The sequence below is a fragment of the Amphibalanus amphitrite genome, unplaced genomic scaffold (genome assembly GCF_019059575.1).
Source record: "Amphibalanus amphitrite isolate SeventyFive unplaced genomic scaffold, NRLGWU_Aamphi_draft 000088F_arrow, whole genome shotgun sequence".
NCBI lineage: Eukaryota > Metazoa > Arthropoda > Thecostraca > Balanomorpha > Balanidae > Amphibalanus > Amphibalanus amphitrite.
In genome coordinates, this window is record NW_024881584.1 from 716,576 (window position 1) to 741,944 (window position 25,369).

Consider the following 25,369-nt stretch of genomic DNA (forward strand, 5'->3'; position numbering starts at 1 on the left):
GTGTGTAAAGAGGGTTATTTGTGAGGTAAAGAAAAAAGTTGGGACTTGATTATTGGGGAAGAGGAAAGAGCACATGATCATAAATAATAACCCAACTGCAGCCAGAAATATATATTTATAAACATGAGTCGTTTGTTCGGCTCCTTGCATTAATTCACACTTGCTCTCTTCGTTCAGCTGCAAGTCCTGATGTCTTCTTGATCGGGTTGAAATTCCAATTTCAGAAACTTTAGATAATACACTACGGTTTTAAAGATTATTAGGATTTTTCACCACATGTTTTCATCTATAACCAAGTGAATGCTGCTGCCAAGGCTGCTGCAAGGGCCTGCAAGGGCTGCTACGGCTTGGCTGTGGCGACGACGGCGACGTTTTGCAAAAATGTCAGTTTGTTTTGTCTGCGAGCAGTTTGCACGTGATTTATGCACAGCAACCTCATATTTAAAACACAAAATTAACATGGCGTTTTCCGGGAAATTGTTAATGTTTTAAATCAATATTTACATTATATTTCCGACATGTACACATTCAAACCCTCCATATCGGTCGAAGAAATGCTCATATCGGTGATATTTTTTGCCATTTACTTTTGGTGCAATCCCAAGTAAGAAGCAAATTACATGATATCCTTTGGTCTCCTGATTTCATAGCTGATAGTTATTCAATGCACATTAAACAAGTTAAAAAGCACTAATACACTATGGAAAGTAATATCAAATTGTTGTGGCGAAGCAGTGCAGTGCCGAAGGCAATACCTTGGGAGAGATTACAGGCAATGGTAACTGGTAAGTCAAATATCATTGGTCGAATGCACATGAGTGATGAGCCTGAAGAAATATGACCCAAAAATATCAAACAATTATCATTTTACAGCGATTTTGCCAAACATCCCCACTTTAGTTATGTATGCAACGTCGTGGGAGACATAACAGAATACAGGCAATGGTAAATCAAATAGTTGAGTTTAAATGGTGGTGTAGGGCCGAAAGGCTGGCTTATTTATGTATTACGAGCGAGCAAGCGCAGCGAGCGAAGCGAAGTCTTCAATATAACGGAAAAATCTCAGTATGAGCGGCCCGGCCCGGCCTGTAACGCTTTTGAGAGGCTTATATCTCAGCAACCGCTGGACCGAATGGCCTGCGGTCTTTTTTGCTGGGTAGCCCCATCCCTTCTACCCCGTAATTGACTTCTTTTAACACATCTCAGTGACCGTCGTGGCACGTGCCACGTGAAAAGTCAAGGGTGTTCAAGCTGTTTTGCAAATATAGTGATTTTTAGAGGCGCATATCTCAGCAGCCGCTTGGGCGATTGTCTTTTACGGTAATTTTTGTAGGGTAGATGCATCCCTTCCACCAAAGGTCGGATACTCTTGATCTACGTGAGTGACCCCCACTGCACGTGCAATACAAAAAGAGGTGCCATTTTTTTCCCATTTCAATAACTCGGTAATTACTGTGGCGATTTCGCTGAAACTTGGCATACAGGTAGGCACCCACCAGGCAATGCATTCCCATGTGTTGCGGTTAGGGTGCTACTGCACGTGCGCACGTGCAGGGCTCGCTTGCAGATCACGAGAACGGCTGGGCCGATTGCGCTCAAATTTGGTACACGGTAGGGGACTGGTTAGTAGGGTGCCGTGCAAAAGTCAGTTTGGACCCCGTTTGCACGTGTGCACGTGGAGAATGCCGCTTCCAGATCTAAGAAACGGCTAGGCCGATTGCGTTCAAATTTGGCACACCGCTAGCGACCGGTTAGAAGGGTGCTTTGCACAAGCCCGTTGAAAGTACCCTCTTGCCCTTCCGCACGTGCAGGACTCACTATCTCGCTCGCTCGTTCTTCGTCCAAAAGGCGTTTTACTGGTTTATTTATTTATTTATTTGGGCTCAAGGATAACAGGCTGAGGCATACATGGGCCCTTTCAAGTGTCCAAGCACTGAAAATGTGTCAAATGTGACACACAAACACATTGACAGGAGCAATGCAACTACGATACAATTTTAATATGCTTTTATATATGTTGACACATTGGCCCTAAGTGCCCTTAACCCGCGCCCCGTAGGGCTAACGGCGGACCCTACCACCCGTAGGGGGGGGGGGCGTTTCGGCCCCCCCTAAGATCTCGGAAATTTACCGGCCGATTTTCAAAATTCAAAAGGCGTTCGATAGCCCCACCCGGGAATTACCTTGTGACTAAATTTCATTGACCGAGGTCAAACAGGTGACGTCACAGGTCAGGTCAAAGGTCGGATTTTCACCGTTCACAGGCATTCCAAGAAATGTGTTGTGAAATCGAGTAAATTGGTAAGTTATTGAAAACCATCGATGGTACATTGTTCGTCAAACACATACTTCGCTATCTGAGGTCACTGATACCAGGTCAGGTCACAGAGGTCAGGTCCCTGGCCCCTAGGGGTCACAATATGAAAGTGTCGTGTGATGCGTGTTTTATGGTCCATTTTACATGACAAATGCGATTATGTGGGTCAGGCAGCCTTAACGGCCAGCTTTTGTCACGTTTTGGTGAAGGTCAGGTCAAGGTCAGGTCATATTAGGTCAAATTTCAAAGTTGATATTTTTGCATAAAATGGGTAACGATTCGATGCAGCTCGTCACGGGGAGTCTAATGTTGGTCTTTGTTTTGCTCTACGATGTCTAGAACTGTCAAAAATTGAGTTTGAAAATTTGACGTCATCATTTTGAACAGTTTTTTTCGCTATAACTTGGCCAAAAAACGAGATATCGATCTGAAATTTGGTATGTAGATAGAAGACTGTAGGAACTATTACATATATTCCGTTTTTTCGAAACTCAAAAACTTTTTGGATTTTTTTGGCTAATATATCCAAAAAATTGCATTTTTGATTTTTGGGGGTCAAAACTCAAAAATTTCACAAATCTGAGATAGCGGTTTTGTAGCCCTGTCCATTCTATGTACACCTTTTTTGTCTTGATCATTTTTCTGTATCTTCAAAGCTGTAGGCCTGACAGCTCTTCTCGCGAAGGTCTTTTTTCGGTCGAAAATGGCAGAATTTGACGTCATTCTGACGTCATTTGTGGCCAACCTATCATAGTCTCTGGCAAAATTTTTGGTCACAATTTGTAAAATTGATGCCCGGAGGGGTCCTGAAAGTTTGGTGGTGATATCTCCAGCCGTTCAGAAGATATCGACGGAAAAGGACAGGGGGGGGCCGTCTCGCCCCCCCCCCCCTACGGGGCGCGGGTTTAAGAATCATGGAATACGTCAGCATCAGTACACTGAAACAAAAACTTATTAACAAACGATGGTGCTCTAACAAAAAGTTTCGTTTGTACTGCGTCTACTCTCGCAAATGGAACATTAAAGGGACTATCCCACCTTTAACATGGGGTTTGAGTTGAGATAGCCAAGTTTGCGGCGAGGTTCAGAAACCACTATCTTTCTAGGTTGCAACCCCCGCGGCCTCTTGGTGTTGAAGAAATTCGTTCCCTTCATTTGAAAATGGGCCTTGCACATTTAGCACAAGGCCCTATCTTCAACATGGAGCGACCGTTAGTGTGACGTCACCTCGTTTAGTCATTCTGATTTAAATGGGTTTGTTCGTTGAAAAATCGCTTTAAACTTGGTCTGAACTTTGTTGTGGTGCCTAAACAGTAAAAAGAATCAGCTTTATGACAGTAATGTGGCCTGGGGAAGGAGGTACTTTTGGGCTGTGACGTCACATATTTGAAAGTTTGTGTTTGGAATATGGGAAGCCTAAGATGTTTAATGAAAAATAAATGCCAGAACCGTGTTCCTGGTCATCCAATCTATAAAGTCGGGCACAATTTAACTGGTTTTAACAACATTTTAGAAGGTGGGATAGTCCCTTTAAGACACCACGTGTTTCTCGTTGCCCTTGGTGCGATAAATACCTAGAGGGAAATGGGCTAAAGGGCTGCACAATCGGTATGATTTCTATACAATTTTGCAACAAACATAATGTCATATCGTCTACGCCTATTCTCTAGACATGCAACGCCAAATAATCGCAGTAAGTCACTGTAATTGATAGCTGTTGATGAGTCTTGACATCGAGTATAACAATATAGCCAAATAATGTTTGGTAAAGGGTAATGGGAATGGTCGATTAGGTTCAACTGTTCAACTATTAAAATTTAACATTAAGTGGCAAATTCAGGTTTTGGTGATATCACACTATAGGGGAGAATGGGGCAGATTCCGTCATGAGACACATCCTGTCAGCTGGGTTTTCTCGAGAACTATCGAGCGCAGGTATGCTTTTGTATTTTGAGATGTTTGTTTTTGCTTGCCAAGGTTCAATACTATCAATACAACACCGTACCTACCTGTATTCATATTTGACAAAATGTGAAAAGTTGATTTTGCAACGCAAATCTGAACTTTTTGACTAGAAGAAGACGCTAGTTCATGACTATTCAGATAGCGTGATGGTGACTGAATACTGTTTCGGGTAGTCATGAGTGTCAGTATTATGCCAAAGATAATTTTGTCCATAAAGTCAAAAAAAGCAAAACATTTTGATTTTCATCGAGTGGGGCCCATTATGTCACTCGATCCGGGGCAGATTCTGTCCCTGGCAGAATCTGCATGCCGCCGTATCGCCCGCTCCGCAGCAGAGCTGGATCACGGATGGCCACCCCTCGCCGCCCCGCCAGGGCTAGCCTGTCTCCCAGGGGCCACGAACTCAGTGAGTGCGCGCTGCTCGTCACGCGGTGTGGGACGTGCAGGTGCGCGCTGCTCGTCACGCGGTGTGGGACGTGCAGGTGCGCGCTGCTCGTCACGCGGTGTGGGACGTGCAGGTGCGCGATGCCGGTTGAGGTTGCACTGGCATTGCAGTGCTGATTTTATATGCCAATTGGATACGACAGGACCCCCTCCCCCCAGCCCCACTCACACCCAAACAGTATGTCATCAGAATTACCATTTTAGACAGAGCATTGCTTTAGTGGACTTGTGCACTCGCAATAACACCTAAAAATACGTATCAACATAGGAAATTTGCAATAGTGGCAGATGAGCATTGAAAAGCACAAGTGCATTCATGAATTGGTTCGAAAATTCGCAAGAGGGTTCACACTTCACCCAACCCTCTCCCCCTGGAGGTGTCTAGAAATAGGCATTCCTGGCGAGTGATAGAAGACGTGAGAAAATTCGGTGTCAGGATCAATTGATATGGCTGTCGGTTTCTAGACATTGTAATTTGTAATGGACGAGGATGAGTGGAACACACTGAAATGAAGCATTCCAGAGACAGTGGATGGTGCGAGATGATAAAACGATGTGCCTCATTGCTGACAGACTGTGCCCCGTATATGGGGTACTTTCTGTCAGATGACGCATCGACAGATAACCGACTCTAGCGTCGAAACCACTTGAGGTATAACCGGAACACCAGCGGCGCATTTGAAGCTCTTGCTGTAGGGAATATGCCAGGGAAGCATCAAACTGCACCTGTTGAAAGTGTGCGCTCGATAGCCATTTTGTAAAAAGTGACAGATGTGCCCCAGTCTCTCCTACGTAAAGGGGGTAATTTAATGTCCCCCCACCCCTCCCCTAGCGGCTCGTGGGTTATAGCTTACCTATAGCAGCCGGGGTGGTTCAGTTTAGGACTGACTCATTGTTGATGCTATCAGGCCGATCCGATGACAGCTTGGACTATATATGAACAATTTTAACATGTTTGGGGTAGCAAGTACTGTGTCATAGCTTTTGAACTATTTTTGTTTTTGGCGAAACAATGATGGCTACGACGCAGTGAGAAAAGTCTTGTACACCACTGTTTCCAGAGTCGGTGAGAGGGTCAGCAGCGAGCGTTTTCGAGTGGCGGCGCTGCAGTGAGCAGTCGTCCTCTCCTGGCAGCACCGGCCAGCCTGACACTGGTCACTGCCATGACTGCTGACCGCCGGCCGCACTCCCCCAGCCGCAGTCTCTCATGGAGTGCCGAAACTGAAATTCATCTGTTTGATGCTATGACTGGCTATAAACCGGTTGGTAAGTGACGAATCTTACGCTAGCATTTCTGGTAGGTACAACTATTGTTACATTGACCAGCTGTTTTTTCATGTAATCGATTAAAAGTTCCTTTGTGCAGTCCACTGTACCTTCAGCTTAACAACCCGCGCCCCGCGGGGGGTCCTGGATTTCCACGCCCTGCTGGGGGGGGGGGGGGTGTTTGAACACCCCCCTTCTAACTTGGCTCCTGGGCCAAGTAGCGATACGCGGAAGGCGGTGTTCGAAAGAGCGCCAAAACTAATGACGAAATCACTTCGGTCACTTTTTTGGTCAGGTCAAAGGTCAGGTCACTAAAGGTCATTGAAGGCAAAATTTCGCCCATTTTCAGGTCAAATGTCGACAAATTCCAAGAAGCCAACGCATAACTCGGGAACCAATAGAGCTACAGCGCCGCGGAAAAGCGCATTCGATAGCCTTATTAACGCCATTTCTGACTAATCCTCACAGATTTGACCTAGCGCCAACGGTTTTGCCTGCAGGGGGCAAAACCTGCCAAAATAGACGTTTTTTTAAAACAGTTTTTCTGCAATAACTGTTGACTCAAGCATTGCACGAGCTTACTTGTACCGGCGTCGTTTTCCTCTCGTCAAGGCGCATCGAATGAACTATTACTTGACCTTGAACGGTCAACTTGAAAATTTGACCTCGGGTCAAGGTCATGACCTGACCGGAAAAGGGTCATGTTGCGTATCAGTCGGTCCGTATCGTCGAGCTGAACACATCAAAGGCATTTTCATCGCTTTAGCATGCCCCTATCAAAAGTTATTCGTGAAAAACTGTTAGATACCATTCGTGACCTGAGATGACCTCAGGGGCATAAACAGGGGTCACGGATACCATTTTCATGTTCAGTGTGCCTTACTGTGGACGTCAAACCGCGTGGGACGCGACTTTTTCGCAATAACTTTTGAATACGTTGCCTCTCAAGAACGAAACTTCGGCAATGGACATTTCAGACCCCGGCCTAATTTTTTATTATTAAGGTTTTTAATGTCAAATAAATATTTAGGGTACTTCCCGTTCACTCGTAATGCTAAGTGAAATATCAGCCCGGATGGCGGCTATCGTCAGGCTGCTCGCGAAGCCCCGCCTACTAACTACGAATTCCCTGCCATCTACCGTTCAGACACGACTGCCATCTGTCGATCGATCCTCACTCAGAACCGGTTCTGCATGCTGTGTGCGTCGGGTCTCAGATGGGCGGACATCTCGAAACCGAGATTGTTCAGTATGGCCTTTTACCAGGTTTTTTAATCCGAGAAAAAAACCGAGATTGTTCAACATGGCCCTTTACCAAATTAACTATACGAATTATTGACTTAGCAGCAGGGATGCAGAGCCTTGAACATTTGAGTTAGCTCCAGCTCCGGCTCCGGCTCCGAGTAAAATGGCAATACGGCTCCGGCTCCGGCTCCCACTCAGGGCAAAATATGACGGCTCCGGCGGATCCGGCTCCCCTCCGGCTATGCGTACCGGTGCATTACGGAAACATTTAAGTTGGGGCATATTGGGGCTTGGCAGGATAACACGAAGTGTACTAACCTTCCTGGCGGTTTGATATCTACAAGATCCTAAAATTATAATTTTAATTAAGAAAATTAACTTGACTGTGTAAATATATTATATTATTATGTATCTCATTTACGTAATTACGTTGACAAACTTATTAAATAATCATTTAATTATTTTCTGTTATTCTTAAATCATCGTAATATTTGGCGTACGCGTATAGTCTTCCTATCTGGGTGACATTCTTAGCGAGTCGAAGAAAATATTTCATTGATGGAAGTGCGAACAGTCAACACTCGGTCCATTCTAAAGAGAATACTCTATGTAGGTAGATATTTGAGCCATCATTCGCCATGCACGTTATGTCCACAAACACCATCTGAGCATTCATACCCTGTACCAAAACAAGTAGCATGTTTCAAAGAGTATATTTAGTCTACGTCATCATCAGACTCCTGATCAAACGAAAAGTCGTCGTCGTCGTCGTCGTCAGCGGTGATGATGATGCGGTCGATGCTCTCCTGAATGTTGTCCGTGGTCCAGTAGCCGTCTTCGAAGCTCCTGGACCGACGGACTGCTCCGGCCCACACCTCACTACATAGTGACGAGAAGACGAGCCTCTTCTAGCCTGTCCTGGAGGTCGGCTCGGGTGAATCTCCGTAGAGACGACCGTACGTGGCGCTTCATGCACCCCCAGACCTGCTCTATCGCGTTCAGCTCGGGGTGTCCCGGAGGAAGACGGACCACCTCGTGCCCCCACTCGCGGATGATGTTGTCGACGACGAACTGAGGCTCTGGCTTGTTTTGTTGGCATAGCAGCAGCAGCTCAGGTCTGGTGGCGCCGGGCGGTACCGGGATGTCGCGCTGGGTCAGCCAGTTGATGAGGTCGGCCTTCCTGGTGGCGCTCGTCGGACAGCGGCTCTCCTCGGTCAGCACGCTGTGGTAGGGAGCGTTATCCAGCACCAGCGCTGACGGCCGACTCAGCGACGGCAGCAGGTGTGACGTCAGCCATCGAATGAACAGCTCACTGTTCATCTCCCCATGGTAGTCACCACTCCTGTTCTTGGAGACGAAGCTGAGGAACGAGCCGTCGATCGTCCCCTCCTCGGATCCGGCCGCCACCACGATGAAGCGCTCACCGTCTCCCGGTGGGACCTGGCGGCTGTACGTCGCACTGGTGGCAGCCTGGGTGTTGTCCACCCACTCCCGACTGTGGCACATCCTTGTGGTAAACCACGTTTCATCAACGTACACGATTTGATGCCCGTTTTCTCTATGTTGCTTCAGTTTGCGCAGAGCTTGAATGCGGCGGCAGACGATGTCCAACGTCTCCTTTCTGACATACATCTTTCGTTGCGTTGATCGGTAGCGGAACCCCATCCGATGCAGGATTCTACGCAGCGTGCTCTCTGAGGTACCTGGTCGCAGGATCCCATCGGCAGTCAGCCCATCCAGTAGACGCTCGACTGTCAGGAACTCCTTGTTGGCGAAACGTGCGTACACGTGACGTCGGATCGCGCCGATGCACTATGGTTGGAAACGGCCTCACGGATGGCCATGGGCAATTTCGGAATATATGTATATTTGGGGTGTCATTCTGTTGGAAATTGATGAAATGTTTTGAATTGGGCAGAAAAAAATATTTAGTTGCGCATTTAGTCTTCATTATCGTACGTAGAATCGGGAGTTTCTGATAGTGGCTTTTTGGTGCGCCGTCAGAGGTTTAAACAACCGCGCTGGTGATAGCATGTGGAGTACCTCAATGACGTTGTAAAACAGGATTATTATATATCAAAATAATCCTTGTTATGTTGGCTATCGAGTGGAGTGACTCTTTTTTCCATGAGTGTTCAAACTCAGGAACGGCATTGCATTCTGTTTGCAGTGTCACCACAGCAACATTTGCAAAATTACGTTTATGTTTCATTGGACATACAAAAAGTTCTCCATCGACCTCCATTGAGTTTTTTGGCAGAATAGATCTCTGTTCAATTCTGCGTGAGGGGAACCTAAAAGCAAACTGCGCACTTGTGCGCAAAATCGTCCATGAAGCTTCATCTCCCGAGGCGTACCCACCCGTCGCTTCGTCAACAGCAGGTCGGCTCGTCAGTCGTGCAATGGCCTATCCTAATAAATGATGGTAAGAAGCAGGGTTGCGGAGCCGTGGTGGCGCCAAGTCCGACTCCGACTCCGACTCCGACTCCTGTCTCGTTGCCATGACTCCGGGCGACTCCGTCCCCGACTCCGGACCCCTGCCAGTGTTTCGGAGTCGTGATGGAGCTGTTCCGATTCCGACCGACTCCGACTTCCACTGCGGGCTCCTGACCGACTCCGACTCCGACTCCGACTCCTGGCTCGTTGCCACGACTCTGGGCGACTCTGACTCCGACTCCGACTCTGACTCCGACTCTGACTTCAACTCTGCACCCCTCGTAAGAAGTAACTGCTCGCCCCTGCACCTGGAGTATGGATATCGTGCAAACGTGTATGGATATCCTGGAGTATGGATATGGATATCCACTGACAGAACAGACATACAGACATGCTGTAAACGCCATTACACTGCCAATACCATGGCAAATCCAATGGCTATCTATGATTTTTTATCATCGTTCTACATTTTCCAAAATCTTGAACTGAATCTTGGCAATTTCTCGTGACTACTTCACGACCATGATGCATGCACTTCTGAAATTGATCTTTTTCAACTAACCACGTACTCGTATGATAAAATGAATGTCACCATCGTGTTCTACGCCCAAAAGTACTCATAAAACATGTGTCGTGGGCTGCGAATAGGTACCAGTTTTAATTTTCGGGGTTATGTGCTTACCTGATTGACCTGACTTTGACCCTGGCCTATGTTTGACTGACCCCTACATGGATCTGACACTCTTTTAGCACTTATATGAAGGGTTGTGCACAGTTGTGACAGAGTTTATGACGAGAGGCACCGATTGCGAGGTTCTAAAGTCCATGCTACTGAAAGCCTGATTTCAAGTGTTTGACCTGATCTTGACCCGACCGGTGACCTTGAAATTCAACTTTCAAGTATTCATCTGAATTGTCTCGTCGCGTTCTTTCGTTTGCCGCCTCGTGCGCTTCGCTGCGCCTATTGGTTCTCGAGTTATCGGCTGGGGGCGTTGAACGCCCCCCCCCCCCGGCAAACGGCGGTTGGGGAAATACCCCAGCAACTGCCGGGTTAATCAGACGCATTTTTGGTCATTTTGATCGCCATTTTATTTCTTACTTTTTTGCCCAATCTAAAAAAAAATCATTAATACATTTTCTCCAAATTTTTGACCCTTTATGACAAATAGTAGGACACTGTGCGTCACTACGTTGATATTTCTCGCCCTAAAGCATAACAACAATATACATTCAGTATAGCAGTATTCAAAACATGTTCAAAATGCCTCGCGATATCGATGACATTACGAAAGACCTAGGCGACTTATAACATGCTTGCAATAATGACGTCACACATGCGTGACGTGACGGAACCTTGTCGTTTCTGAGTTACTGTATGATGCACAAAAGACACTGGTATACCTATGCAAAGTTTCATCGCAATCGGTCCACGCATTAAGAAGTTATGGGCAAAACATTTTTTCGCGCTGACCCCCGGCCATCCGTGAGGCCGTTTCCAACCATAGTGCGATGGTGAAGTTGTCGATGGTGGTCGCTGGTGTCGGCTGCTGTGCTGCTGCGCCAGATGTTCGCTGACGCTTGACGAGCGTCCTCACACCGCTCTCCGTCATGCCCAGAATCTCCGCCGCTCGCGCATAAGGCCTGCAAAAAATCGTCACGAATCAATTGCAGGTAATAAAATGATGCAGCACCGGGAACGGGAAATGGCAAAAACAGTCACACAAAATACATTATGTTTAGGGCTTGTCCCGAAAAACAACAACAATACATTAAGGGCATAACAAGCAAGGTTCCAAAATATGTATATCATAATTAATGACAAATGTTAGCATATGATACGTTTACATATAGCGTATGTATAATGCTATAATTAATTGTGATGTAACGTTTCAAAAAAAAATAATGCAACTATAGGATTCATTCCGTTATAGAACCCTTCACGAGCAAAATTTTGGAATTGGCTATATTGGCTTCTTGGCATTTTATTTATACTATATTATAATATGTATATTGTTATTATTATATTATATTATATTAAAGGAAAAGGGCCACCTTCGTGAAATATGAAGATATCGTTGTTTTTCATTTTGACATTATTATTTTTCATTTTCTTTTTAAAACTGGTGCCAGAAGTGCACAATTCGCGAAAAAGTATTTAAAACTATTTAACATATTGGTACTATGTTGATACTCTCTACGGCACCTACTGTATGATGGCATAGCGATGACGTCACACTCAAGCCAATCAGCGTTCAGAAGACAGACTCGTCGGATTGTGTCAGATAAGCTGATTGGTTAAAGCTGAGCTGGTTGGAGCTGATTGGTAAAAAGCCAAAGCCTCGCCGCGGGTGGCTGTATTGTCGGATAAGAACGCATTCCTGGGATAAGGACGCATTCCTGGCGTATTTTCTTTTAAAATTGCCGATAACTGCGAATGGAGGCCGAAATCGGCCGTAAGGAGGTAGACAGATAGGTTTTCGGACACGGGCTACAAGATGGCTATCTCAGTTTCAATCCCCATGTTAAAGGTGGCCCTTTTCCTTTAATATATTATATTGACATGGCATATTATATATAAATTGGCTATATTGGCTTTCTGAATGACAATAGGGGAGAGCGGGGCCAGTTGAAACACGGGGTCAGATGAAACATGGTTTTATTTTCAACAGTATGCAACATAGGGCGTTGCCGACACCATTGCGCATCCGCGCTCGACCACTTCCTTTGTCAACGGCGTTTGGGCGGCAAACGGACGGAAGAGTTACGAACGGAAGAGTTACGAACTGAGGAGACTGATCACTTTCTTACCGTTTTAGGCTGATGAGCAGTTTATCGCGGCTTCCTTCACGGTCAAATACCGACAAGAGGCGCATTGCAAATACATTCTTGCAGCCCTTAGGGCAAGCATGAATAACGTACGCCATGCGGCTGGGTGTGTTGGCAGGAAGCACCGCGTACCAACCCCTACGGTACGCGACTGACCGGTCTCGGGTCAGGTAGCGCCTCAGGCAACGGCCAGCCGAGGCGGAGCTTAGCTCCAACGTCACACTATGGCTCCGCCCCTTGTGGAGTAGCCTCTGCTCACCGAGAGTTTCAGGAGCAAAATTTAACATTACGAGTGAACGGGAAGTGCCCTAAATATTGATCGGACATTGAAAAACCTTAGTAATAAAAATTAGGCCGGGGTCTGAAACGTCCATTGCCGAAGTTTCGTTCTTGAGAGGCAACGCATTCAAAAGTTATTGCGAAAAAGTCGCGTCCCACGCGGTTTGACGTTCACAGTAGTTGCTTGTAATTCAGTGTTTGGGAGTGTTTATAATGGCTTTCGTCCAAAAGAGGCGCCTTTCAATTTTCTCCCACTGACTCAACGGGGAGGTCGCAAAATTGAGCCAGGGGCCCGGGAGCGATTTTCAAGTTGGGGGGGGGGGGGGGCAAGCCTAAAATACCTAACATGATGCATATGAAGCAGTGACGTAGCTAGGGGTCTAAGGGGACACGTAACCCCCCCCCACCATCGGTTTCAAAGGGACCCTCGGGTCCGAGAGGGCTTGCGGCGCCATTTGACTGCTGAGGGCTAACAATGGCTATATTTCGACTCAGAAGGGCCCCATGGGCTCGTTAGAGCACCTCATGGGCCCTAAATAACCACACTAAGATAACCATAAGGGCCCCATGCCGACTTCTGAGGGCCTGTTGCAGATTTTAAGGGCCCCTCGGTGGTCTCCAAAGGCCCGTTACTGGCCTCTGAGAGTTCTTACCGGCCTATGAGGGGCCAGTTCTAGGGGCATTTCCCGCCTGTGATGGTCACACATTTATTTTTCTGAGGGCCCCGTAACGACAACTGTGGGGGCCCTAATCGGCGCCTATGAGGGCCCACACCGGTGTCTCAGCGTTTCACACCCCAAACTCTGAGTGTCTACACCAGTGCCTATTAAAGCTCTATGTCGGCGGCTCTGAGGACCCAACAGTCAACACCTGCGAATCTAAAGGCCACCCACTGGTGACTTTTGAGGGCCCCACACCGGTGACTGAGCTCTAAAGGCCCCACACCGGTGACTCTTGAGCCCTGAGGGTCCCACCGGCGCACTATGGTTGGAAACGGCCTCACGGATGGCCGGGGGTCAACGCGAAAAAATGTTTTGCCCATAACTTGTTAATGCGTAGACCGACTGCGATGAAACTTTGCATAGGTATACCAGTGTCTTTCGTGCATCATACAGTAACTCAGAAATGACGAGGTCACGTCACGTCACGCGTGTGTGACGTCATCATTGCAAGTATGTCATAAGTCGCCTATGTCTTTCGTTATGTTATCGATATCGTGAGGCATTTTGAACATGTTTTGAATACTGCTATTACTGAATGGATATTGTTGTTATGCTTTAGGGCGAGAAATATCAACGTAGTGACGCACAGTGTCTTACTATTGGTCATAAAGGGTCACAAATTTGGAGAAAGAGTATTTATGATTTTTTTTTTAGATTAGGCAAAAAAGTAAGAAATAAAATGACGATCAAATGACAAAACATGCGTCAGATTAACCCGGCAGTTGCTGGGGTATTTCCCCATCCGCCGTTTGCCGGGGGGGGGGGGCGTTCAACGCCCCCAGCCGATAACTCGCGAACAAATAGGCGCAGCGAAACGCACGAGGCGCGGCAAACGAAAGAAGAACGCGACGAGACGATTCACATGAATACTTTAAAGCTGAATTTCGAGGTCACAGGTCGGGTCAAGGTCAGGTCAAACACTTGAAATCGGGCTTTCAGTAGCATGGACTTTAGAACCTCGCAATCGGTGCCTCGCGTTTCGCGTTTCGATTATATCGTCATCAGTTGGTCCTAAATAAATTCAGTCATCAGTTGGTCCTAAACAATCTGTCACAACTGTCACAACTGTCACAACCCTTCATATAAGTGCTAAAAGAGTGTCAGATCAATGTAGGGGTCAGTCAAGCATAGGCCACTGGCCAGGGTCAAAGTCAGGTCAATCAGGTAAGCACATAACCCCGAAAATTAAAACTGGTACCTATCCGCAGCCCATGCATGACACATGTTTTATGGGTACTTTTGGGCGTAGAACACGATGGTGACATTCATTTTATCATACGAGTACGTGGCTGGTTGAAAAAAGATCAATTTCAGAAATGCATGCGTCATGGTCGTGAAGTAGTCACGAGAAATTGCCAACATTCAGTTCAAGATTTTGGAAACTGTAGAACGATGATTAAAAACCATAGATAGCCATTTGATTTGCCATGGTATTGGCAGTGTAATGGAGTTTACAGCATGTCTGTATGTCTGTTCTGTCAGTGGATATCCATATCCATACTCCAGGATATCCATACACGTTTGCACGATATTCATACTCCAGGTGCAGGGGCGAGCAGTTACTTCTTACGAGGGGTGCGGAGTCGAAGTCAGAGTCGGAGTCGGAGTCGGAGTCGGAGTCAGAGTCGCCCAGAGTCGTGGCAACGAGCCAGGAGTCGGAGTCGGAGTCGGGGTCGGTCAGGAGCCCGCAGTGGAAGTCGGAGTCGGTCCGAATCGGAACAGCTCCATCGCGACTCCGAAACACTGGCAGGGGTCCGGAGTCGGAGACAGAGTCGGCCGGAGTCATGGCAACGAGTCAGGAGTCGGAGTCGTAGTCGGAGTCGGATTTGGCGCCACCACGACTCCGCAACCCTGCTTCTTACCATCATTTATAAGGATAAGCGATTGCAAGACTGACGAGCCGACCTGGTGCTAACGAAGCGACGGGTAGGTACGCCTCGGGAGATGACGCTTCACGGACGATTTTGCGCACAAGTGCGCAGTCTGCTTTTACGTTCCCCTTACGCAGAATTGAACAGCGATTTATTCTGCCAAAAAGCTCAATGGAGGTCGATGGAGAACTTTTTGTATGTCCAATGAAACATAAACGCAATTTTGCAAATATTGCTGTGGTGACACTGCAAACAGAATGCAATGCCGTTCCTGATTTTGAACACGCATGGGAAAAAGAGTCACTCCACTCGATAGCCAACATAACAAGGATTATTTTGATATATAATAATCCAGTTTTACAACGTCATGGAGGTACTCCACATGCTATCACCAGCGCGGTTGTTTAAACCTTTGACGGCGCACCAAAAAAGTCACTGTCAGAAACTCCCGATTCCACGTACAATAATGGAGACTAAATGCGCAACTAAATAATTTTTTCTGCCCAATTCAAAACATTTCATCAATTTGCAACAGAATGACACCCCAAATATACATATATTCCGAAATTGCCCACGGCCATCCGTGAGGCCGTTTCCAACCATAGTGCGGCGTCTGACAGTACCATGCCGGTCTCTAAGGACCCCACAAGACTTCTTCTGCCGGCCTAAGGGCCCCTTGCCGGTCACTGAGAACCCCCTGCCGGCTTGTAGAGGGTTCGCGTCAGCAGCTCTGCCTCTAAAGACCCCACAGGCTACACCCGTCTGTAACGGCTCCACACCAGCCTCTATGAGGGCCCAAAGCACGCCTGTAAGGACCCTCACCGGCGCCTCTGAGAGAATCACACTAGCACCTCTGAGCGCCCACACCGGCAACTGCATGGCGACCCCACGGCCCACCCTCTACAAAAAGGGGCCTTTACTCTGTAAAGGCCCCTTACCGCCGGCTCTGAGGGCCCTACGCCGGTGATTCTGAGGGTGCTACCGATAACCGAAGGCACCACACAAGCCCTTAGTGTCGCTGAGCTTTAATCCCATACCGGCCTTCCGAGGGCGCCACGTCAGTGTACTCATTGCCCCACATCCCTCCCTCACACCCGGAGCGGGTAAACTGTGTTATACCTATAGCAACGAGTTTACCATCGTTTTACGTTATGTATTTCTCAAAGTTGACTCAAAATGGTCCAGTATAAAATCTGGCCTGCCAAACGTATGGCCAAAGCCAGGCCAAACCAAAGCGGGATGACAAAAGCAGATGTTGTCAAATCGATACTGTATCAGCAGAAACCGTTCAGATGGCTAGGAAAATGCCGTGTGTTGATGTTTATAGATGTACAAAGGAAACAAGAAGGAAAGAAGTCCGGAAAAGGGAGGAAAGATCCTTTCACGCTGCCTCAATCAAGGCTATATAACCGCCTCAATGTTGAGGGGGCGCCGCCCCCTCGGCTCTCAAGTTGGGAGGGGGGGGGCAAGCGCCCCCGCTGCCCCCCTGTTCCCGGGTCTATGAATTGAGCTTACCTTAGGTCATCGATATCAGAATTCTGAGATTTACATTTTGTACACACCATTACTCTTAGTAATCGCTGAAAGTTTCAAAGCGACCGGTCACTCGGTGTAGCTATGGCAGGCATTGAAACTTTTTATGAGGTGAGGTCACTTAAAGTGACATGGTGACCTGACCTTGAATGACCTTGGTCTGAAATTTTTACTACATGTGTAGAATTGATGTATAATAAGGTGTGCCAGCGCCGCCGTTTTTTTAAGATATTCGCAACAAAAAAAAAACACACACACACACTAAGGGGGTATTCCTAACACCTCCCCCCAGCAGGGCGCGGGATAACATGCGCAGTGGAAGGGGGGGGGCGGATGCTGCTCACCCATCCTGTTTTTCGCCAATAACTCGCGCCGAAAACATGATATTAACGTGGAATTCTGGCTACCTGTGAAGGATTGAATTGCGGATCTTCTCGTGCAAGAAATAAGAAAATCGGCTCACACCTTTTCTAGTAATGCGGTGTAAGCATCCTGCCGCCGCGGCGGCGCGGCTGCCGGCGACGGCCGTTACGCGCCGCCTGAACTGTAGACTGTGCCGGGGCGGGACGGTTCCGTCTTAACATCGCGCTCCTTTATTCGACCCGCGTCAGATTTTGTGATACTTAGTGCTCCCATACTTTGGGGAACAGTCCATTAAAATGCAAAAAGAAGTTCTAGAAGTTCTCAGCAAGTTTTACCCATATTTGAAGTTTGAACCCAGTGGCGTAGACAGGGGGGGCCATGGGGGCCATGGCCCCCCTTTCCGCCCAGCCGCCCAGATGGCGCCCCAATTAGCGCCGACTAGGCTGATGCCGTTTTACAGAAGGAACATGAATTAAAAAGCGATGTGCAGGCAGGGATCGAACTCAATATCTCTTTAGGGGTGCCTGGACACCCCAATGTTCTCCAGGGCACCCCCAAATAGGACCTGAGCCCCCCAATGTTTAAGGGCGCCCCTCCGGAAACCAGAATAGGTATTCCGAACCCCCAGGGTCGATGGCGCCCCTGAAAGCCGCTGGCACCCACCTGAACGGAACAGTCGCCCCATTTAAGGTTGATTGCACCCCTCTGAAGTTCACAGCTGCCCCATTCGGCCCCATCCAAGGTCGATGGCGCCCCCTGAAACCACTGGCGCCCCTCTAAAGCACTAGCATTCTTCTCAAGATCACAGTCGCCCTATCTGAGATCAATAGCGCCCTCAAGAGAGCCACTAGCGCCCCCTTGAGACTGAAGTCGTCCCGCTTGAGACTTAAGTCGCCCCATTAAAACCCAATGACGCCCCTCCAGAGCGTCCGGTGCGCTTCTGAAGATCACAGTCGTCCTCAGCCGAGGTCGCTGGCGCCCCTCAAAAGTCACTGGCGCCCATCTAAACGGAGATCACAGCTGTCCCATCTTGAAATCGATGGCAACCCTCTGAAACCAATGGCGCCCTTCTAGAGTACCCGGCGCCCCTCTGAAAATCATATTCGCCCCATCCGAGACAACGCCCCTTAAGACTACAGTCCCCCCCCCCCCCCCCAAGTTCAAGGCGCCCCTCTACATAGAGCGTCCGGCGTCCTGCTGAAGGCAACAGCGGCCCCATCCATGCCCAATGGCGCTCCTCAACGCCCCTCTAAAGATCACATTCGCCCCATCAATCCAAGGTCGCTAGCGCCCCTCAAGAGCCACTGGCGCCCACCTAAACCGGGACTTCAGTCGCCCCATCCTAAATCAATGGCGCCCCTCTGAAACCACTGGTTGGTGCCCCTCTGAAAATAACAGTCGAATCATCCGAGATCAATGGTGCCCCTTCAGAGCGTCCGACGCCCTACTGAAGGCAGCAGTGACCCCATCTAAGCATTATACCCCTCTAGATCACCCGGTGCCCTTCTGAAGATCACATTCGCCCTATCCAAGTTCGTTGCCGCCCTCCAATAGTCACTGACGCCCATCTGATTGGAGACTTCAGTCGCCCCACCCCATTCAAGATCGATAGCGCCCCCCCCCCCCCCGAAACCACTGACGCTAGGTAGGTAATTATTTGACAATGGGGCTGTCTCATCGACACCAAGGACCCTTTTCAAGATGCAGCAGCCAGGCGGCGCCGAGCTGGGCTAGGATGTGCCAAGCGTTTCTTATAAGGCAGCCTCGTTAGTGCCACCCCTCGTTGCGATACCGCCCCTCAATGCGACGCCGCCCATTCACCGTACAATGCCACCCCTCAATGCAAGTGCTGCTCCCCCCCGCGCATTGCCGCCCATTATTGTGATGTCGCCCCCGCCTAGCAGTGCGGTGCCGCCCCAGCGTACGCCACACCGACGGAACGATCACTTTTGAAACTTTCAGAGATTGATAAGACTAACAATATGTATAAAATGTTTATCTCGGACTTTTGATATCTATGACCTAAGGTCAGGTCAATTTTGCGACTTCTCCATTAGGTATAAGTCAATTGGAGAAAATTGAAATGAGCCTCTTTTGGACGAATGTGGTTCAAAACCCTCTCAAACATCGGTTCATAGGTAAACATAACACACTGAATCGATAAAATGCACCTGTGACCCTTCTGTGTGCCCCTGAGGTCATCTCAGGTCATGAACGGTCACCAGCATTTTTTTGGCTATACCTTTTGATAGAGACGTGCTAAAGCGGTGAAAACACGTCAGATGTGTTCAGCTCGACGATACGGATCGGGTGATATGCAGCATGACCCTGTCCGTCAAGGTCATGACCTTGACCTGAGGTCAAATTTTCAAAATGACCTTTCAAGGTCAACGTATAGTTCATTCGACGCGTTTTGAACTTTTGACGAGAGGAATACGATGCTGGCAAAATAAATGTCATCACTGTCTTGAGTCAAAAGTTATTGCAGAAAACGATTTTAATAAAAACTGTTATTTTTGGAGCTGTTTCCCTCTGGAGGCTAGTGGCAGTCAGTTATTGGAGGCAGTCATGCATGTCCACAAGTAGGGGCTGCACGCACTAGACATCGAATTGTTAAGGTGATGTGTGGAGAAAAAATCCAGAACGTATGTCAGCGTTCGGTCGCCTCTGACTGCAGTCACTGCTGGTATGACAATGAGTTGGGATCTCATGGTGGATCTCATGGTCTTAAATGTTCAAGTATTTCCTTGATTCCAATTTAGGCAATAAGTCGCAGCGTGTATCCTACATACGTGCGCTCTGAGATTCTAAACACGGCAACCCCGATCGACTACAGGCTGCAGCCCACAGGTCATTTCGGATCAGAGAGTGAGCCCGTATATTTTTCCTTTTTTTTGCAAAGAATAAAGATTTTGCCTATCGATCAACGTATAGTTATTTTACCGTTTCGAATTCGCATGGATGCGTATTTTGAGAAAAAAAAAATGTCCGTAGCCTGAGCTCGTTTCCTATAGCATGCTAAAAATTCATCTAGATCAAGGCTTTTTGATAAAAAACACTAGGCTGCAAATTGCATTAATTGGATTTTATGAAAATCAGCGAAAGCTGGTTCTTATGTACTTTGCAACACCTAGTAAATCATGCATGAACATGACGGTACATTTCAGACTGACTGTGACACCCCTGTCACTAGCTGACAATGGCGCCCCTCTCAAGGGAAAAAGTCGCCCCCTCGAGCACCATGGCCCCCCCTTTCGCTGATCTCTGGCTACGCCACTGTTTGAACCAAAAAATAGTATTACGTAACAGATTAACCATAGGATGTATGTTTCGCTACAAGGATAGACTGCCCAAGTCGAGCATCTCTGGTGTGGTTTACAAATATAGTTGCGCCTCATGCCAGGCGTCATACGTTGGCTCCACTTACCAACGCTTGTAGGTACACCAGAGTAGCTCAGCACTTAGGCAAGTCACATCGTACAGGTCAACTACTGTCATCTCCCTCAGCATCATCCATCAGAGACCATGCCTTGTCATGTCAATCATCACTAGGGATAGACGACTTTCAAATTTTGAGTAGAAGCAGTACCTACATTCCCTGATTTAAGAATTCTGGAATCGTTGTATATTCATCGTCTGAGGCCGCAAATCAACGACATGTCCTCGGCGTATCCACTACATATCACTGCTTAGCTGGGTACTTTTATGTAGCTGTTTCGTTGTGTACGTCATTGTACTTTTAATTGCATTAGGCAGTTTTCTAATGCGAAGCTGAACTCGAACTATTGCATGTGCGTGTGCGATATATTTTATGATCAAGGTGTGTTTGAATCATTGACCTATAATAAGTACCTACTTATTATAGGTCAATGGTTTGAATATGTATGTGTCCTGTATCAATTTGAAAAGAGTGTTGTCACTGAAGATGAATCTTGTCACTTGTGATTCGAAACCGGTCTGAATTTAATACATGAATGTCGTGTCATGCCTAACATAAAACTTTATATTACTTTTGATTCCATCAAAAGAAAGACTTTATGAACTCAAAACTAATGTTAGGGTGGGACGGTCACTTTAACGGAAATTTCTGGGTATGAGCGGCCGGCCAGCCATGCGGACGCTTTTGCGAGGCTTATATCTCAGCAACCACTCGACCGATTTCATTGCGGTAATTTTTATAGGGTAACTTCATTCCTTCTACCAAGTATTGGACTATTCTCGATGCATGTGGGTGACCCCTTATGCACGTGCCACGTGCAAAACGAAGAGGTGTCCGTTTTGTAACAATTGCAATATCTCCGTAACTACTGGGCCGATTGCGCTGAGAGTTGGCAGGTAGGTAGGCACCCACGAGGCAATGCATATCCATATGCCACAGTTGGGGTGCTGCTGCACGTGCGCACGTGCAGGGGTCGATTCCAGATCTCGAGAACGGCTGAACCGATTGCGCTGAAATTTGGTACATGGTTAGGGACCGGTTAGTAGGGTGCAGTGCAAAAGTCAGTTATGACTCATTTTGCACGTGCACACGTGCAGGGTGTCGCTTCCAGATCTCGAGAACGGCTGGGCCGATTGCGCTCAAAGTTGGCACATGACTAGGGACCGGTTAATAGGGTGCAGTGCACAAGCTAGTTGGAGGTACCCCTCGCAATTTCGCACGTGCAAGGCTCACCCTCTCGCTCGCTCCGTTGGTCGCCCTAAAAGGCGTTTTACTGGTGTTATATTAACTGTGAAAAGACTGTTGTAACGCTTTTGAGACGTGTCACTTCGTGGGATATTTGATTTGCACCCTTTTGTAATTGCTTGCTCCCAGGGCTATGCGAACCAGGTAGAACGTTCGCGACGTCCTTGCTCCCGACGAAAAAGTGGCGACAAAAATGAAATTATTAGCCGCGACTCTGGTGGCCAAACAACCTCAGGCTGCCTTGGTAACGGGGCAACATTGGTATGAGTATTGAGTACTCATCTAATAGTTCATTTTTTCAACGAATAACTTCAGGAAAAACAAAGAAATTCATTGGATTAGTAGAGGAATGAATGGCAGTTTTCATAAATGAGCCAATTTTTTATCAGACTAGCCTTAATAATAGGGGAGAGTGGGGAAAGATGCCCAGGGTTTGACTATGTCATATATTATTCGAAAATGACGATCGGATAGCCAAAACTTGGAGTTTCAACGGAAGCCGACATCATTTTTCTCCAAAAATATCACACTTTCGTGCCTGAAATATGATAACTTTTTTTGCTATCAAGCATTTTCCTGAAGAAGTGAAAGGGGGCATCTTACCCCACAGGGTGGAAAAGACGCCCCCTGGCGCTGGGTAAGATGCCCCCTGCACTAAAAGTGACATAAATAGGCACGTGAATCGCCTGAACGAATCAGTAGTCCCTTCGAGCCTGCAGTAGACACCAAACGTCATCGTAAGGGCCCTCAAAAGTAGTCGTAGGGGGCTTCAGAGGTCATCGTTAGGGCCATCATAGTCCAGCGTGGCCAAGCAAGCCTCCGTGGTGGCGTTCGGAGACCACTGTGGGGGCCCTTATAGGTCTTCATGATGCTTGAGGGCCCTCGAGCCCATCGTGGGGACCTCAGATGCCAGCGCGGCCCGTGGAGCCAACGTGGGAGCCCTCAAAGGATGTCGTGAGGGGCCATAGAACCAATAATGGGGCCCACAGAGGCCGTCGTGAGGGCTCTCAGAGTCAGAAGCCGCCCAAAAAGTCGCTGTGTGGGCCGAGAGACCGGCATGGGGAGCACCCGACCGTACCGGACTCTCAATAGTCCCAGATCGGCTTTTGTCTCTCATCACAAGTATGTAATACATGATTTGACGGGCTGCTTGAAGGACAGCCTACGGATTTAGGGGGGCGTCTTTCCCCATCAGGACAGGGGGCATCTTACCCCAAGGTACCGAAGTAACATTAAATCAGCACAATTTGTTAGCCTTAAAACTTAACCCTGAAACAAACTGTTTGGGACACAGTACACGCATGTTAATGTATCACGACTATAGCAAGGGACGCAAAAATTATCTACCTTTTTTGATATTTACAATGTTTTGACGCCAAAATATTTTTTGAAAGCAGCAAATAAAAAACATGCAATCACCAGCCAGCCGTTGCCACACTGAGCTTCGCAAATTTTTGTGCAGTTAACAAGGCAGGCTTCTGCTTTACGCTAAGAACATTAATTTCCAGGTTCGATTCTTTGTTTCCCCGCTAGAGGGGGTGGGGCGTCTTTCCCACCCTGGGCATCTTACCCCACTCTCCCCTACCAAAATTAAGACCTAAACTTAACCACTCGTGCTTCTATAGGTTACCCCTAACGCTCTGGCCCCTCAAATCGTCACTTTCTTATCAGCCGATGAGCGTCGAGTATGGACTTACGCTGATTGGTCAGATTACTGCGTTTGTCGTTTATAATGCTCACGGTGCTGACAGTGCTGGCGCAAATGTCGCCAAATTTCGTAACGTTGAAAGGCCTGAGCGCACCCCTGCTTTCTCCTAACAGCACAGCTCGTTAGCCCATGCCGCTGTCAGCAGAGAGGGGATGCCATGTTGCATGTGCAACATGACAACATCAGTTTTTCATCCAATAGGGTAAACGAGTCTTTGCTGACAGCAGCACTGCAGCTGAATGTGTACAGGCATGCAGACTGTTGTCTAGCCTTAACATCACTTTCCGTACATTTCAGGGGTGAACAAGCATTTTCAGATGCTGATGATTCTGGAGCGGTTTTGTTCGCGGGTGCAGCAGGATGTACCAGCCGCGGCCATTTGGGAGCGTCTCAACCAGCTCTACGACATGTCGGCGCTGGTACGGCCACCAGGGCGCGGACGGAGTACGGACGGACGGGGCGCGGACGGAGTACGGACGGACGGGCGGACGGACAGACGGACGGGGCGCGGACGGACGGACGGGCGGACGGGGCGCGGACGGACGGACAGACGGACGGGGCGCGGACGGACGGGGCGGACGGACGGAGTACGGACGGACGGGCGGACGGACAGACGGACGGGGCGCGGACGGACGGACGGGCGGACGGGCGGACGGGGCGCGGACGGACGTACAGACGGACGGGGCGCGGACGGACGGAGTACGGACGGACGGACGGACGGGGCGCGGACGGAGTACGGACGGGCGGACGGACAGATGGACGGAGTACGGACGGACGGACGGGGCGCGGACGGAGTACGGACGGCCACCAGGGCGCGGACGGAGTACGGACGGACGGGCGGACGGGGCGCGGACGGAGTACGGACGGACGGACGGACGGACGGGGTGCGGACCGAGTACGGACGGACGGGCGGACGGACAGACGGACGGACGGACGGGGCGCGGACGGAAGGACAGACAGACGGACGGACGGACGGACGGACGGACGGATGAGGCACGAATGGACGGGCGGCCGCCGGGGCACGTTCCTTCTACTGAAATCGCACTGCACTTCCATCGCTGACGGGTGATGTGATAAGGTTTGGTCTTGATCTGGGCGAAAAGGAAAGAAGTAAAACTCCCGGGCTGTAAAAAGATGTTTTTGCGTTGCTGTCGTAACTAACGGTCAGTGAAAGGTCGCCGTTCATTGGTTGGAGTTGCAGAGTTTGTCTGGAATGTTTGTACTTTGGAGCTGGTGTAGCGCCGGCCGCTGCGGTGGTGAATGCGTTGTGGTGGTGGGTGGCTGCTGTGTGTCGGCGCCGGCAGCTGACCGGGGTGTCGGTGGGCGCGCAGGACGACCTGGAGGCGCTGCCGTTCCCCAACAGCCAGACAGAGTTCGGCCTGCCCGCCGACGAGTTCGAGACGCTCATGGCGGCGCGACTGAGGCGCGCTGACCAGACGGCCGAGCAGCACCGCGACGAGCCGCGCCGCCGCCGCGCGCGCGACGACACGGGTGAGTGGCGGCCGCCCAGCCCGGGCTGACCGCGCTACTACCCAGCCCGGGCTGACCGCGCTACTACCCAGCCCGGGCTGACAGCGATACTACCCAGCCCGGGCTGACAGCGATACTACCCAGCCCGGGCTGACCGCGCTACTACCCAGCTCGGGCTGACAGCGATACTACCCAGCCCGGGCTGACCGCGGTACTACCCAGCCCGGGCTGACAGCGATA

General features: G+C 48.9%; 2 protein-coding genes across 5 annotated transcripts in view; both read left to right on the forward strand.

Moving 5' to 3' along the window:
* The window catches only part of LOC122379970, a 36,498-nt gene extending 31,680 nt beyond the window's left edge, over positions 1-4,818 (forward strand). Inside the window, exon 3 of the mRNA XM_043362674.1 lies at positions 4,729-4,818. Coding sequence (XP_043218609.1) covers positions 4,729-4,818 — 90 coding nt within the window. The remainder of the gene's footprint in view (positions 1-4,728) is intronic.
* The window catches only part of LOC122379987 (MRG/MORF4L-binding protein-like), a 28,247-nt gene that overhangs the window by 895 nt on the left and 1,983 nt on the right, over positions 1-25,369 (forward strand). For 3 of the 4 annotated variants that reach the window (XM_043362713.1, XM_043362717.1, XM_043362714.1), the window contains exons 2-4: positions 5,788-5,992; positions 23,957-24,078; positions 24,991-25,150. In XM_043362713.1, coding sequence (XP_043218648.1) covers positions 5,890-5,992; positions 23,957-24,078; positions 24,991-25,150 — 385 coding nt within the window. In that variant the 5' untranslated portion in view covers positions 5,788-5,889. Of the gene's footprint in view, positions 1-759; positions 779-5,787; positions 5,993-23,956; positions 24,079-24,990; positions 25,151-25,369 lie in introns of those variants that run through there. The other variant, XM_043362716.1, reaches the window with a different exon arrangement.